This window comes from Bufo bufo, chromosome 7 (assembly GCF_905171765.1).
Source record: "Bufo bufo chromosome 7, aBufBuf1.1, whole genome shotgun sequence".
NCBI classification, from domain to species: Eukaryota; Metazoa; Chordata; class Amphibia; order Anura; family Bufonidae; genus Bufo; species Bufo bufo.
This window is the reverse complement of record NC_053395.1, coordinates 19,983,173-20,000,333: the sequence shown is the minus strand read 5'-3', so window position 1 is coordinate 20,000,333 and position 17,161 is coordinate 19,983,173. Positions and strand designations below refer to the sequence as shown.

The following is a 17,161-nucleotide window of genomic DNA, read 5'->3' as shown; positions in this document are numbered from 1 at the left end:
ACTTATCCCGTACTGATCCTGAGTTACATCCTGTATTATACACCGGAGCTGCACTCCCATTTCTGCTGGGGGAGTCACTGTGTACGTACATTACATTACTTGTCCTGCATTATACTCCACAGCTGCAGTCATTATTCTACCTGTTGCCACTGGGTTTTGTCTACTGGATGTAGACAGTAACATCTCTAACAACTTAGCAGAGCTTCTGTAATGCTGTGCCCAGTGTGCAACCTCCCACAACAAATTAGCCAAGAAAGTGAACAAGAAGAGGAAGCTTTGAAATTTGAGATTTGATAACTTTTTAAACTAAAAGCAATGTTTATATTAAAAGGGGACTATAGTTGGGGTGTGGGCCAAAAATGTGAAGTATTTGTGTATTATGATGGGACTAGCTGTATCCTGCAGAAACATGTTTAGATGCACATTTTCCCAATCATCATAAAACATAAAAAGCCATAAAAGCAGCACACTATCCCCGACCTATTTTATTTAAGCCCTGTGGGAGGATGAAAAAGCTGGAGAAGGAAGGAGGAAGTTATTACTTGGTACAGGAGGTAGCTGGAAAGTGGGAGAACGTTAAGCTCAAGGCGTTTTACACAGTCCATTAGATACTTCTTCTTCTCTGGTGCAATTTATGTGGAGACATTTCAGTAGACAGTGTGCAAAACGGATGCACACTGGTTAACTTTGGAGCTGGACACTCTCCAAAACCACCTTTAGTAGATATTAATCAGGAATTGCCCAGGACCAGATAGCTAAGATGGCTACTAGACCATGTTTAGGAGTGAGTAATTTGAAAGCATTCGAGGAACTAGAGTTTAAATGCTATAATACCTCCCTGTAGATATCCAGAATTGCTGAAGGTCCGGAAAAATCTATTTACCTCCCAGATGCTATTTAGTAGGTAGTAATTGAGTATTACTTAAGGAGCCAATTTCAGTTGGCACCCAGACCTCATTGGTAGGTCGCAATTGGGCATTGTCCAAGGGCCCGCTAGTGCTAATGGCTACCATAACCCTTTAGTGGGTGGATATCTGGTATTAACCAAGGACCAGTTACCTGAGATAGTTTCTGGACCCATTATGAGATGGTAATTGGACATTGCCCAAGGATCATATGGCTCTGATGGCTCCCACAACCCTTTAGTAGGTGCCTAATTGGTATTTACCAAGGACCAGTTACTTCAGAAAGCTCCAAGGCTACACTTAGTAGATGGTAATTAGTTATTGCCCAAGGACCCAATGGCTCTGATAGCTCCCACGATCCTTTAGAAGGTGGTTGTCTAGTATTAGTCAAGGGCCAGTTACCTCAGAACGTTCCCAGATCCCATTAGTATATGGTAATTGGGCATGACAGAAGGACCTAATGTCTCAGATAACCCTTTAGTCGGTGGTTAATTGGTATTTACCGAGGACTAGTTACCTCAGATAGTTACGAGACCCCATTAGTAGATGGTAAATGGAGATTGCCCAAGGACCTGATGGCTCCCATAATCTTTTAGTAGGTGCTTAATGGGTATATACCAAGAACCAGTTACCTCAGAAAGCTCCCAGATTACACTTAGTAGATGTTAATTTATTATTTTCCAAGGACCCAATGGCTCTGATGGCTCCCATAACCCTTTAGTAGGTGGCTGTCTGGTATTTGGCAAGGACCAGTTACCTCAAATTGCTTCCAGACCCCATTAGTAGATGGTAATTGGGCATGGCTCAAGAACCTAAAGGCTCCAATGGCTTGCATAACTCTTTAGTAGGTGGCTAATTGGTATTTGCCAAGGACAGTTATTTTAGATAACTCTCAGGCTCCACTTAGGAGATAGTAATTGGGCATTGTCCAAGGACCCAATGGCTCAGGTGACTCACAAACACACATTTTTAGTAGGTTGTTTTCCGTAATTGCCCAAGGATCTATTTTAGATGGCTCCAGATCCCATTTAGTAGGTGATAATTACCAGTGCACAATGACCCTCTTTTGCACTCATCAGTAGATTGAGCCCACTGGTGGACCACTACGAGGAAGAGACTGGAGTAGATTCAGTCATACCATTGAATAAATATCTCAAAGTACGTCATCAATGGATTAACACAATCATGTCAGTAGTTGAAATCCAGAAGACCAAAGTCCCCTTTGTGTTGGTTATGGACTGGTACTATTGTAAGTGTAATGTTGATAATACATATTAATACAGTCAACCAGTAATAGAGCTGTGCACATTTTTACTATCCTCCTCTCATCCAAAAGTAGCCTTACCATTTTAAGAACTGGTTGTTCCTATTAAAATGCAGACTTTACAGCAAGCTGTAAAGGGAAATGTTCCTGTGTTTCCAGTTATACTGTCATCTAGTGGCCGGGAGGAAATAATTGTCAGCATAACTCAATACAAATGGCTCCTTTCCCACTTCCACCTGTCTCCAGTTCCATCTTACATTCACAGTTATAATTTATGTCACACAGTAGAAGATTGTAGTGTTCTGCAGGCTTCATTGCCGAGCTGTTTCATTAAGATAATTAAACCCCTCCGAGTCTTGATTACACCTGTGGGCCTTTCTTTCTAATTTCCTTTGCATCCTCTTAGGCACCTGCTCTTTTCTCAGAAGATAAACCTGGCTGCTGGTAAAAAATAAACCAGGAAAATGCAGGAAACATATATGGCACATTGTATGTCGGAAACAAAAGTACGGTAAATTCCAGCTTTAGTGATTAGGAGAATGGCAGTTCTGCAGATGGATGTGTAGTGGACAGCAGCATAACCTAAAGCTTCTTGTCCCCCTCCATGCACCATTTATATGTGTCACGAATAATGGGGGGGACGGGGGGGGGGGCACCAAAAAGACAACAAAAGGGAGAAGACAAAAAACTAGGCCTCAAGGCTAGGAAGAAGGGAAAGGTCACCTCCTAGGATACCCCTAGATCAGTATGTATAGACCCTGAATGTGGGAAAATACATACACCGGAACCTAAACCGTAGGAGCCCTGAGATGCCCTAGAGGTAGTGAAAGGGAATGAGACTACTGGTTCCTTCCCAGGTGAACGAACCATCGTCTCCCTGAGGCCTAGCAACAACAAGCACAAGGGAACAACAAAATACAAAGAGCAGTACAACTTATATTATAGAAAATGGATGAACAGGAACACAGGTAAGGACCACACACCAACTCTTCCAAATCCAAGCAGAGAATATCAACCGCATGGTATGAAGTGTGAAACCAAACTAAATAGGGAAGCAGTAATGACTGCCAGCTGCACCTGACAAGAGGTGTGGTCATTACCAAACAACAACACTGAGAATCAAGAGACTGTCAGTTAACCTCACGTGAAGTCAGTCTCTCTGATCTTCTAACCTCTGTCACAGAAGGTACCATGACAATATGACTTTGGACCCCTTCGGGGACTGTGTGCTACTTGCATGCTCTGTAGCTACACCTCTATGAGGCAAAGTTTATTTTTAGTGGTTATTTTCCTATTAATTATCCCCTCTAAATGTAATGATACTCCTTGTAACAAAATTAAAAAGTGAACATATACAGGCCCCTGATGTTCTACCGTTATCAGGACTGGTACCTAGTACCACATTCCTGAGGGTTGAGGTAAATGTACATGCCTACTGCACACTGAAGATACTTTAGCAAGGGCTAGAAGGGGCCCAAGAAGCTAGAAAACTTCTATGTATGCAATAAAAATCTCATCTACTTTAATGACATCAATTGGATAAGATGTCTTGTAACTATATTTCTCTATATAACCATGGGCATTGGCCAGGTGCCAGGTTGGGAACTGGTCAATGGGGGCCTACTCATTTGTTTAAAGGCTAGGTAATTTGATACTTTTTATCTCTGTTTAGTAAACTTTCCATGCCTTGTCAAGCCTGTGTTATTCCCGGATCTCAGAATTCACGGTAAAACCATGCTGAACCATATCATCCTCAGTATGGTGGGTTACTGTAATTCGATGAAGATTAAGGAAGAACTCCACCAGGAATAGGATATTTCAGTTCTGAATTGCATTAACCATGAACATCCATCACTCAAGTTATATGGGAATTGAGAAGTTGACGATTACTCCTTTATCTGTATGATACACCGTAGTTGCACCAGTCACTATTAGCATACTTGCCAACACTTACAAAATTGGGGCATTTAAAAGGGGCAGAGTATGGGACATGTGTCATGCTCCACCCCTCAGGCCTTGCACTGGATACAACAAAGTGTATCCGTCCTGTCTAGAGTGTACTTTTAATCATTGCATTATGTTATGTAATTTTCTGATTTACTTTGTATTATAAAGTTCTCTGCCTGCTCTCAGTGAACTGAAACATTCTTGTCTCTACTCATATGCTGAAAACCCAATCTGACCTGAAAGATGTCTGTCCACAGTGGAGAAGCCTTTATTAAAGTAGCATTCGTATCAAGCTTTGGTTTACTTATGTATAAAATGAGCTTTACAAACTGTATGATCCATATGAAAGATAACATTTCCCATAACTTCTCTCCAAATCTGCCTTCTGTTAATAGTAATGGATAGGAGAGCAGCAACAATCTAAGTGCACCTTTGTGCAGTTAAAAGGCTCTTAACATTGTTATTGACCCTATACAATCCCTGGAGCCCATCAGCAAGACTATAAGACTATGTTATAGCCAGCTTCTCTTGTTAAAGACTGTACAGTGTGTTGTGTAGACTGATTCAACTCCTTGATCAGGCGCCATACATAGAGAATGCTGCTGTATTTTCTCCGACAATTCCATGAACATCTTCAAGCTATTTTCTTGGCCACAGGCTGTAGATAAAGAAAACTGTTTCTGTCTGCACTGTCGGCTGATTGAGAGGAGGTTCCAAGAACAGCCAGACTGTCTCAGAGAACTACGGCCTTGGCACATATTTCTATGTTTGATATTTTAAGAGGTGATGAGTAAGAGTATGTATTGTGCATTGCTTTATAGACTTTTAACTACTATAATACTACCTCCTATGTACAAGAATATAACTACTATAATACTGCCTCCTATGTACAAGAATATAACTACTATAATACTGCTCCTATGTACAAGAATATAACTACTATAATACTGCCTCCTATGTACAAGAATATAACTACTATAATACTGCCTCCTATGTACAAGAATATAACTACTATAATACTGCCTCCTATGTACAAGAATATAACTACTATAATACTGCCTCCTATGTACAAGAATATAACTACTATAATACTGCTCCTATGTACAAGAATATAACTACTATAATACTGCCTCCTATGTATAAGAATATAACTACTATAATACTGCTCCTATGTATAAGAATATAACTACTATAATACTGCTCCTATGTATAAGAATATAACTACTATAATACTGCTCCTATGTACAAGAATATAACTACTATAATACTGCCTCCTATGTACAATAATATAACTACTATAATACTGCCTCCTATGTATAAAAATATAACTACTATAATACTGCCTCCTATGTATAAGAATATAACTACTATAATACTGTCTCCTATGTACAAGAATATAACTACTATAATACTGCTCCTATGTACAATAATATAACTACTATAATACTGCTCCTATGTACAAGAATATAACTACTATAATACTGCTCCTATGTACAAGAATATAACTACTATAATACTGCTCCTATGTACAATAATATAACTACTATAATACTGCTCCTATGTACAAGAATATAACTACTATAATACTGCCTCCTATGTACAAGAATATAACTACTATAATACTGCCTCCTATGTACAAGAATATAACTACTATAATACTGCTCCTATGTACAAGAATATAACTACTATAATACTGCTCCTATGTACAGGAATATAATTACTATAATACTGCTCCTATGTACAAGAATATAACTACTATAATACTGCTCCTATGTACAAGAATATAACTACTATAATACTGCTCCTATGTACAAGAATATAACTACTATAATACTGCTCCTATGTACAAGAATATAACTACTATAATACTGCCTCCTATGTACAAGAATATAACTACTATAATACTGCTCCTATGTACAAGAATATAACTGCTATAATACTGCTCCTATGTACAAGAATATAACTACTATAATACTGCTCCTATGTACAGGAATATAACTACTATAATACTGCTCCTATGTACAAGAATATAACTACTATAATACTGCTCCTATGTACAAGAATATAACTACTATAATACTGCTCCTATGTACAAGAATATAACTACTATAATACTGCTCCTATGTACAAGATTATAACTACTATAATACTGCTCCTATGTACAAGAATATAACTACTATAATACTGCCTCCTATGTACAAGAATATAACTACTATAATACTGCTCCTATGTACAAGAATATAACTACTATAATACTGCTCCTATGTACAATAATATAACTACTATAATACTGCCTCCTATGTTCAAGAATATAACTACTATAATACTGCTCCTATGTACAAGAATATAACTACTATAATACTGCTCCTATGTACAAGAATATAACTACTATAATACTGCTCCTATGTACAAGAATATAACTACTATAATACTGCTCCTATGTACAAGAATATAACTACTATAATACTGCTCCTATGTACAAGAATATAACTACTATAATACTGCCTCCTATGTACAAGAATATAACTACTATAATACTGCTCCTATGTACAAGAATATAACTGCTATAATACTGCTCCTATGTACAAGAATATAACTACTATAATACTGCTCCTATGTACAGGAATATAACTACTATAATACTGCTCCTATGTACAAGAATATAACTACTATAATACTGCCCCCTATGTACAGGAATATAACTACTATAATACTGCCTCCTATATACAAGAATATAACTACAATAATACTGCTCCTATGTACAAAAATATAACTACTATAATACTGCTCCTATGTACAAGAATATAATTACTATAATACTGCTCCTATGTACAAGAATATAACTACTATAATACCGCTCCTATGTACAAGAATATAACTACCATAATACTGCTCCTATGTACAAGAATATAACTACTATAATACCGCTCCTATGTACAAGAATATAACTACCATAATACTGCTCCTATGTACAGGAATATAACTACTATAATACCGCTCCTATGTACAAGAATATAACTACTATAATACTGCTCCCATGTACAGGAATATAACTACTATAATACTGCTCCTATGTACAAGAATATAACTACTATAATACTGCCCCCTATGTACAAGAATATAACTACTATAATACTGCTCCTATGTACAAGAATATAACTACTATAATACTGCTCCTATATACAAGAATATAACTACTATAATACTGCTCCTATGTACAAGAATATAACTACTATAATACTGCTCCTATGTACAAGAATATAACTACTATAATACTGCCTCCTATGTACAAGAATATAACTACTATAATACTGCTCCTATGTACAAGAATATAACTGCTATAATACTGCTCCTATGTACAAGAATATAACTACTATAATACTGCTCCTATGTACAGGAATATAACTACTATAATACTGCTCCTATGTACAAGAATATAACTACTATAATACTGCCTCCTATATACAAGAATATAACTACAATAATACTGCTCCTATGTACAAGAATATAACTACTATAATACTGCTCCTATGTACAAGAATATAATTACTATAATACTGCTCCTATGTACAAGAATATAACTACTATAATACCGCTCCTATGTACAAGAATATAACTACCATAATACTGCTCCTATGTACAAGAATATAACTACTATAATACCGCTCCTATGTACAAGAATATAACTACCATAATACTGCTCCTATGTACAGGAATATAACTACTATAATACCGCTCCTATGTACAAGAATATAACTACTATAATACTGCTCCTATGTACAGGAATATAACTACTATAATACTGCTCCTATGTACAAGAATATAACTACTATAATACTGCCCCCTATGTACAAGAATATAACTACTATAATACTGCCCCCTATGTACAGGAATATAACTACTATAATACTGCCTCCTATATACAAGAATATAACTACTATAATACTGCTCCTATGTACAAGAATATAACTACTATAATACTGCTCCTATGTACAAGAATATAACTACTATAATACTGCCCCTATGTACAGGAATATAACTACTATAATACTGCCTCCTATATACAAGAATATAACTACTATAATACTGCTCCTATGTACACGAATATAACTACAATAATACTGCCCCCTATGTACAAGAATATAACTACTATAATACTGCCCCTATGTACAAGAATATAACTACTATAATACTGCCTCCTATATACAAGAATATAACTACTATAATACTGCTCCTATGTACAAGAATATAACTACTATAATACTGCTCCTATGTACAAGAATATAACTACTATAATACTGCCCCTATGTACAGGAATATAACTACTATAATACTGCCTCCTATATACAAGAATATAACTACTATAATACTGCTCCTATGTACACGAATATAACTACAATAATACTGCCCCCTATGTACAAGAATATAACTACTATAATACTGCCCCTATGTACAAGAATATAACTACTATAATACTGCCTCCTATGTACAAGAATATAACTACTATAATACTGCTCCTATGTACAAGAATATAACTACTATAATACTGCTCCTATGTACAAGAATATAACTACTATAATACTGCTCCTATGTACAAGAATATAACTACTATAATACTGCTCCTATGTACAAGAATATAACTACAATAATACTGCCTCCTATGTACAAGAAAATGGAACCGAGTTATTTGTAGAATCTGTGATTGTAGAAATTATTTGTGTGTGTTGTTTCAGGTAACGATGTTGTGGAGTGGCTCATACAGAAGTTGTCCATCAGTGATGAAGGTGAGTGACTGATTTTGGTCTTCACTTCTTCATAGAGTAGATGTTCGCCTCTTTTATGTATGGGTATAAGCTACGTATATTGCATAACGTACAATTTTTCTTATCCCTACGCCTTGTTTGCGTGTTTCTTTTTTTTTTACTGGATTTTTTTAAGAGTCTTCTTCCAGCTACTTGAGGGGGGGAGTTCCTAAAACAAGTTTGTGAAGTAAGGTAGAGGCAGTCTTTTGTACAGCAGATGCAACTTCCTGTGAACATTACATGCAGTTTAATGGTGGTCACCTGGACAGGAAGTTGAGTGGGTGCTAGGTAATCTGAACTAAAGCCAGATACAGAAAACATTACTAGCTACATGAAGAGATTCTGAAAAGTAATGACTTAAATGGAGTCGTGAAGGCTCACTGTTAGCAAGGAAAAAATTCTTGCTTAACAGTGCCTGCGTCCTTTAGTCCACAGTCTGGGTGGTCCAGTAGTGGCAGACCTCCATGACTACTTCTGTAATGATCCGGCAGAGCACTCATACAGCACTCTGATGGATCAGTAAGAGAGCTGTGCTCCTGCACACTTCTCTCTCTCCCCACCCGATGCCAATCCATGTGATCAGTGCAGGAAGGACTCTGAGGAACATCCCATGCTGAAGGTCCCCAGACTCTGACTTTATGTAGCTAAAGGAACTCTGATGATGTCACCAGTGGGAGGAGTCAGATCAATAAGAAAAGGACTGCACAGTGGGTTCTGTATTGTACTGTGCAATGTTACTTTTATGATGTTGATACTCGTCTTGTGTGACCACATGGGCCATCGCTATTTGTTTTAATGGTCAGCAGATGACGCACTAGGATTTTCAGGAGCTGACTGTAAACTATTAACCCCCTCTACCCCAGACATTGATGACTCCATTTCATAAAATTTCAAGGGAAGTTTTTAATTATAAGAATTTTCTTTTTTATTATTTCCTGTTGTAATCTAATAGTTAAAAAAATATGGAATGCAACATCTCCTTGGTGTCCTTGGCTTGTAACGATGGTCAGTCCTTGGGCATTTTACATGTAGTGAACCTTCCTTAGTGACAAAAATCCTTACATAATGTCTCATTAGCTAAATAAGAGAAAGGAGAATTTCCCTGAACTGATGCATCTCCCTCCCCTCCCCCTCTCTGGCTCGCCACTCTTTTTTACAAAATCAATGTAGTATTTAGTTTGAATGCAATCTCCTATAATCTGCCGTTTCCCACTGTCCTCTTCCTACCGCATCGGCTCTGTCCCTCCATGCAGGCCGTAGTTCATGCATGCTCCCTCTGGCTCTTAAAGGGGCCAGCAAGTGCACCCTAATCTTCACCAGCCTATGGCTGATACCCTGGGGTACTTTAGGCAGCTTCTCCTGTAGGAGGGTACCTGAACAATAGGATTCTTATCTTTCTATAATTTTGTTAAGATGGTTGTTCTGTTGTCTGCCTTTGTACCGACCTTTTGTCCATTTACTGTATTCTGACCCTCCACTGCCTAATCTGACCTGTGCCTGACTACCGTATTGATCCCACGCTGCCTCCCCTGACCTCGGACCGGTTTCCCATATTGCATGTACTCCGCCAGCCCTGTCCTCAGGTTGTCTCTGATTTTGCTAGACCCCTGCACTGGTGTCTCTCACCCCCGTGGGTCAACTGTCAATCACAGAAAGACTACTTTGCAGCCTGTTGTCCCCTCTGCAGCGAAGTCTAGATCCTTGTATACAGGTAAATGGTTGAGTACAAGGAGACTGCCAGGATTATGCCCCTAGGATTAGCCCAATGTGAATGGTTGACACAGTGGTTCCACATGCACTGCCATAACGCCCTCAAAGTTGCAAATTTCTCTTTCTTCCTAATTCATTCAAGTTAGCATTGTTTGCCATATTAAAGATACACTGAAGCTGCAAAGTCGTCACCGGTCACTGTGTCTACATAGAAACTATCTGCTAAATCAGTGCAGGTGCTGCTGTGATCACAGGATTTATTTAGCTAGAAAGTCCTCTGTATAGACAGAGCGTTCGTATCAACATGTGAAATCCAAATTATGGGGCTTTTGAAGACTCACCCCTGTTCCACCTGGAATCTCCCCCAAAATTCAGGAAACAACACAGTAAAAAGAAAATTAACATAAACTCTACACCTTCTGTGGTCAGGTTCTCTCTATTTCGGCAAAGAGATACTAGATTTTACAATTTATATCCATTAAAGCGATATGAGCCAGTCCTGGATGTAAAACAAGCCTGTTTAACATGAATAGTTGGATACGCTCACACACTTGGAGTGACGGCGTCTGTGATCTGATTGGTTGCTATGAACAACTGTTTCAGTTCTTGTCCTACTGGCTTGGGAAAAAAATGGCCACCCTCACTGTGATAAGCCTCCATTTATAGACTGATCCTCCCAGTAGACATGTGCAGGTGCTAAAATAATAATTTAATTATATGGACTAATTACAGAATAAATAGAAAGAATTCCCAGGAGCCCCCGACTTAGAAGTGGCGGTAACAGTAGTTACAGTGTTTCCACTATTCCCAGACCCTGGGGACCACCCCCATCATGCTTTTTTTTTCTTGCTTGCAGTTTTTCCGCAACGTCTATTCCCTCTAGAAATTTCTTTCATCTCCTAATGCGTAAAAGGCAGAGAAATGAATTTGCAGAGATCTTGGTCACGCGATAGGTTTCGGCTTTGCATCACGTCCCGGTTCCTGAAACATAGAACTAGGAAAATGAGATAAATAAGCGGACTATCTTCTATACGTTCCAGAGGAATTGATAGGGCAGCCCAGTTATGTTTCTATTGAACACTTCTCTCCTCGGAGAGCAGACATAGCGGCTGCCGTTACATCAGTCTGAATTTAATGAGGAGAGATAAAAATAACCTGGTGCCAATTAAAGGGGTTTCCTATACATTTATGGTATAGTGATGGGATATGCATGCTTATTGGTGGGGGTATGACCTCTGGAGCCCCCACTGATCAGTAAATAATGGGCTACGGCTGTCAGTTGTCGTGCACCTATGGCCCATGCTGGGCTTCATCCAACCTCATGACTCTTATGGTGAACAGAGGCTAATGGGGCAAGGAGCCATAGGGGTCTCAATGATAGTTATAGCATATCCTAATATCTAAAGTCCCCAGCCCCAGCCTCCATTCCTGTGGAGTCCTGTTTCAAAAAATCCCCAACAAGCAATATGTCCCCCAAGAGACCCCATGGAGAGGAAGGGTGAAGCAACTTAAAGATAATGATACTTGTTATCCCTCCCAATATTTTTGCACTTTAAGGGGAAGTTTAGTGGGCCCACACTCTCTAAGCCTGCACTTGTACCCTCGAAGAATGGTTTCTTAGTTATAGTTGCTTTTGAAAAACCAAGATGGCCATCCCATAGGTGTTGTCCCTGTGTAAGTAGGCAGATTTGTTTCTGGGGATCTGAAACCTGGGTGACCACCCCTATAAAACCTGGGTGACCACCCCTATAAATGCTATCGTGGTGGCCATATTGGTTGTCACTAAGCTTTGTCTAGTGATAGGAGTTTGTCAAGAATGTAAAGACCATAGAAGCAGACCATGCTCCAACAATCTGGCACTTAGAAAGGGTGCTCAGCCCTGATTTGTTCCATCACTGTTGCTAGTGGGTGGGATAACCCAAGAAGCCCCTCCCCAGAGGAACCACATTGTTTATAAGCAAAGTGGTAAGGAAATGGCCTAAGGGTCACGCAAAGGAGGTGGACAGGGGAACAAACATTAGGTCATGCTGTGCCAGATAGCTAAATCCGGCATCATAATGGGGGCTCAGTTTGGCCCCCTCTTTACAAGTATCATTGCTGGGTTTCTTTATGGATTGGTGGATGTATAAAATTTTGATTTTACATTTTTTGTAACATTTTTGTTTAATACATAACATTGTCATGTTGAAGCTTTTGGCAGTAGGTTGAGGGTGTTTGCGACAGCGCAGGCTCAGACTCACTCAGCATCTGTCTCCACGTTTTGTGGGGGAAAACAAAAAGCTTGGCATCAGCGGGTAGCGGTACTGATGTCTGTTCCATTACAGATTAGGGAGTCTTACATCATCAAGGCTCTTTAATTATGCATAAAATGAGTGAGGCAGCGACAAGGTGCTCTAAGGAAGACGGGAAAATCGTGAACATTCATTTTTTGGTTGTATTATACAATTTTTAAAAATTTCGAATGTTTTTTCTTTTAGATTTTTTCATAATTTGATTTACTTACAGAAATCATTGTTTTGTCGGTGCTTGCATTGGAAACTCAGCTGTTACACATTGATAAGAAAAAATCTATTTTGTAGCATAAACCTTTGTGGTCCATTATGCACAAAACATAAAATAAATAATAAGAAAAATAGATTTGCACACGTATAGTAAAATACTTATTTTTTGCGCTATTAGGGCATATAGATATGATGGGGGGGACTTGAATTGGTGAAATTTAACCATTCATGATTAATGGCAGGAGAATGCTTGACCAGGCCTTTAATCTGACATCACTGGGACTTGGTAGGTGCTGGATTATCAGATATTCTAGATTTCTGTAATGGCTGCCATCCATGTATTTCATGTACCGCCATATAGAGCTTCTGTATTGAACGGTAAAATGGAGTAATGCTTCTAGGATAAAATATATCTAGAATAGAGTATCTCACTGAGCATGCCACGTATGGAGCGCCCATAGGAGTCAAACTGTACAAAAATATTACACTTAACCCTTCCGTGACGCAATATTTTTTAATTGATGTTATAGTCCACAATATTTTGCTACGTTTACCTCACAGACGGTGTAGACATAAAATGCCTGGTGTTGTCTTATGTGATGTGTTTTAGAATTTTTTATCTCTGAAACATACTAATCTTTCTTTTTGTAGAAGCGCTGCACCTTGGAAATTTGCTAGTCAAGTATGGTTACATTTATCCTCTGAAGGACCCCAGGAACCTTGTTCTTAGAGCAGATGATTCCCCCTACAGATTTCAGGTAAGTTTTAGCCACTAGTACGGCATAGAATGTGTTGTCCTTCAGAACAAGCTCTAATGTACTATTTATATTGCAGAGGAACAAGCTCTACAGTGCCCCTAGTGGTAGATGTGCTGTACTATGTCTGTCATGGTGGAACAAGCTCTACAGTGCCCCTAGTGGTAGATGTGCTGTACTATGTCTGTCATGGTGGAACAAGCTCTACAGTGCCCCTAGTGGTGGATGGGCTGTACTATGTCTGTCACTGTGGTACAAGCTCTACAGTGCCCCTAGTGGTGGATGGGCTGTACTATGTCTATCACTGTGGTACAAGCTCTACAGTGTCCCTAGTGGTGGATGGGCTGTACTATGTCTGTCACTGTGGTACAAGCTCTACAGTGCCCCTAGTGGTGGATGGGCTGTACTATGTCTATCACTGTGGTACAAGCTCTACAGCGTCCCTAGTGGTGGATGGGCTGTACTATGTCTGTCACTGTGGTACAAGCTCTACAGTGCCCCTAGTGGTGGATGGGCTGTACTATGTCTATCACTGTGGTACAAGCTCTACAGTGTCCCTAGTGGTGGATGGGCTGTACTATGTCTGTCACTGTAGAACAAGCTCTACAGTGCCCCTAGTGGTGGGTGGACTGTACTGCTCCTATCACTTTGGAACAAGCTCTACAGTATTTCTAGTGGTGGATGGGCTGTACTACTCCTATCACTTTGGAAGAAGCTCTACGGTGTCCCTAGTGGTGGATGGACTGTACTTCTCATATCACTTTGGAACAAGCTCTACAGTGTCCCTAGTGGTGGATGGACTGTACTTCTCATATCACTTTGGAACAAGCTCTACAGTGTCCCTAGTGGTGGATAGACTGTACTTCTCCTATCACTTTGGAACAAGCTCTACAGTATCCCTAGTGGTGGATGGGCTGTACTGCTCCTATCACTTTGGAACAATCTCTACAGTGTCCCTAGTGGTGGATGGGCTGTACTACTCCTATCACTTTGGAACAATCTCTACAGTGCCCCTCTGGTGGATGGGCTGTACTACTCCTATCACTGTAGAACAAGATCTACAGTGCCCCTAGTGGTGGGTGGGCTGTACTACTATCACTGTGGAACAAGGTCTACAGTGCCCCTACTGGTGGGTGGGCTGTACTACTTCTATCACTGTAGAACAAGTTCTATAGTGCCCCTAGTGGTGGATGGGCTGTACTACTCTTATGACAGATGAGGCCAGCTTTTTAAAATAACATTGTATGGTATATGTAATTACTATCCAGCTTAGTACACAAATTACATAGTACCGCTAATAGTGTTCTATGCCATCTAGTGGTCATAGGTGGTAGTGCAGGTTACATTACATTTTTTCTATATTTAGTTATCCCAGGCAAATAATTCCCTTTAGTCTTATGGTCTGTACCTGTATGAAAGTGTGTAAAAGCCAAGAGGCAGCCTATACAGCTAGCCCTGGATCAGGGCCTTTGAAGATTTGCATAATGGAAAATGAATGCAGTCCATAGACAGGATTAAGGCTGCCATACAACTGTGCCTGCATTTTGCTGATGGTGCCTGCAGGGCTAGGGTAGGGCATTTGAATTGCCTGCAGCCCTGGCTGGCTTCTTTTCACCTGCCTGTAACATGAGCAATTCTGATAACAATATATTAGGCAATCGCTAAAAGTGTAGTTTCTCAACATTTCCATTTACCAGGCCCCATGCTACAAACAGGATCCTAAGTATTTATTAATCAAATTGTATGGAAATTGGGAGGAGGGGGACGGGTCAACCAAATCCAATCTATAGAGCAGGCGGCCCCCGGGCTACAAAGCAGAGCAGTTAGCGGCTAATGGCTGACATAAGTGACAGTGTGCTGGCCGATTCTTCATCGTGGAGCGTTATCGATTACGCCTCCTCCTACTTTCATTTCCTGTGCATCCTTCATTCCAAAAATCAACATGTTTGCTGCCTCAGGGCTTCTCTCTCATCAGATTCTCCCAAGAAGATTGAAAGATAATTGGACTCTAATGCCCTGGAGTATTGAAGAGGCTGCAAATAGCTGGAGTTATAGATCCTGCCGCACTGCAAATTATCCCAGGATGGTCTAACTATAGAGGAAGAGGAAACTTTACTGATTGCGTCACTCACAGCAGTTATATTTATGTATATACCGGGCAGTATTATAGTAGTTATATTCTTGTACATAGGAGCAGTATTATAGTAGTTATATTCTTGTACATAGGAGGCAGTATTATAGTAGTTATATTCTTGTACATAGGAGGCAGTATTATAGTAGTTATATTCTTGTACATAGGAGGCGGTATTATAGTAGTTATATTCATGTACATAGTAGACAGTGTTATAGTACTTATATTCTTGTACATAGGAGGCAGTATTATAGTAGTTATATTCTTGTACATAGGAGCAGTATTATAGTAGTTATATTCTTGTACATAGGAGCAGTATTATAGTAGTTATATTCTTGTACATAGGAGCAGTATTATAGTAGTTATATTCTTGTACATATTAGCAGTATTATAGTAGTTATATTCTTGTACATAGGAGGCAGTATTATAGTAGTTATATTCTTGTACATAGGAGGCAGTATTATAGTAGTTATATTCTTGTACATAAGAGCAGTATTATAGTAGTTATATTCTTGTACATAGGAGCAGTATTATAGTAGTTATATTCTTGTACATAGGAGGCAGTATTATAGTAGTTATATTCTTGTACATAGGAGCAGTATTATAGCAGTTATATTCTTGTACATAGGAGCAGTATTATAGTAGTTATATTCTTGTACATAGGAGGCAGTATTATTGTAGTTATCTTCTTGTACATAGGAGGCAGTATTATAGTAGTTATATTCTTGTACATAGGAGGCAGTATTATAGTAGTTATATTCTTGTACATAGGAGCAGTATTATAGTAGTTATATTCTTGTACATAGGAGGCAGTATTATAGTAGTTATATTCTTGTACATAGGAGCAGTATTATAGTAGTTATATTCTTGTACATAAGAGCAGTATTATAGTAGTTATGTTCTTGTACATAGGAGGCAGTATTATAGTAGTTATATTCTTGTACATAGGAGCAGTATTATAGTAGTTATATTCTTGTACATAGGAGCAGTATTATAGTAGTTATATTCTTGTACATAGGAGGCAGTATTATAGTAGTTATATTCTTGTGCATAGGAGGCAGTATTATAGTAGTTATATTCTTGTACATAGGAGCAGTATTATAGTAGTTATAGTCTTGTACATAGGAGCAGTATTATAGTAGTTAT

General features: G+C 38.8%; 1 protein-coding gene across 2 annotated transcripts in view; it reads left to right on the top strand.

Moving 5' to 3' along the window:
• Window positions 1-17,161, top strand: part of LOC121008139 (regulator of G-protein signaling 11-like) — a 123,076-nt gene that overhangs the window by 41,447 nt on the left and 64,468 nt on the right. For both annotated transcript variants that reach the window (XM_040440500.1, XM_040440499.1), the window contains exons 3-4: window positions 8,850-8,900; window positions 13,781-13,887. In XM_040440500.1, the coding sequence (XP_040296434.1) occupies window positions 8,850-8,900; window positions 13,781-13,887 (158 nt within the window). The remainder of the gene's footprint in view (window positions 1-8,849; window positions 8,901-13,780; window positions 13,888-17,161) is intronic.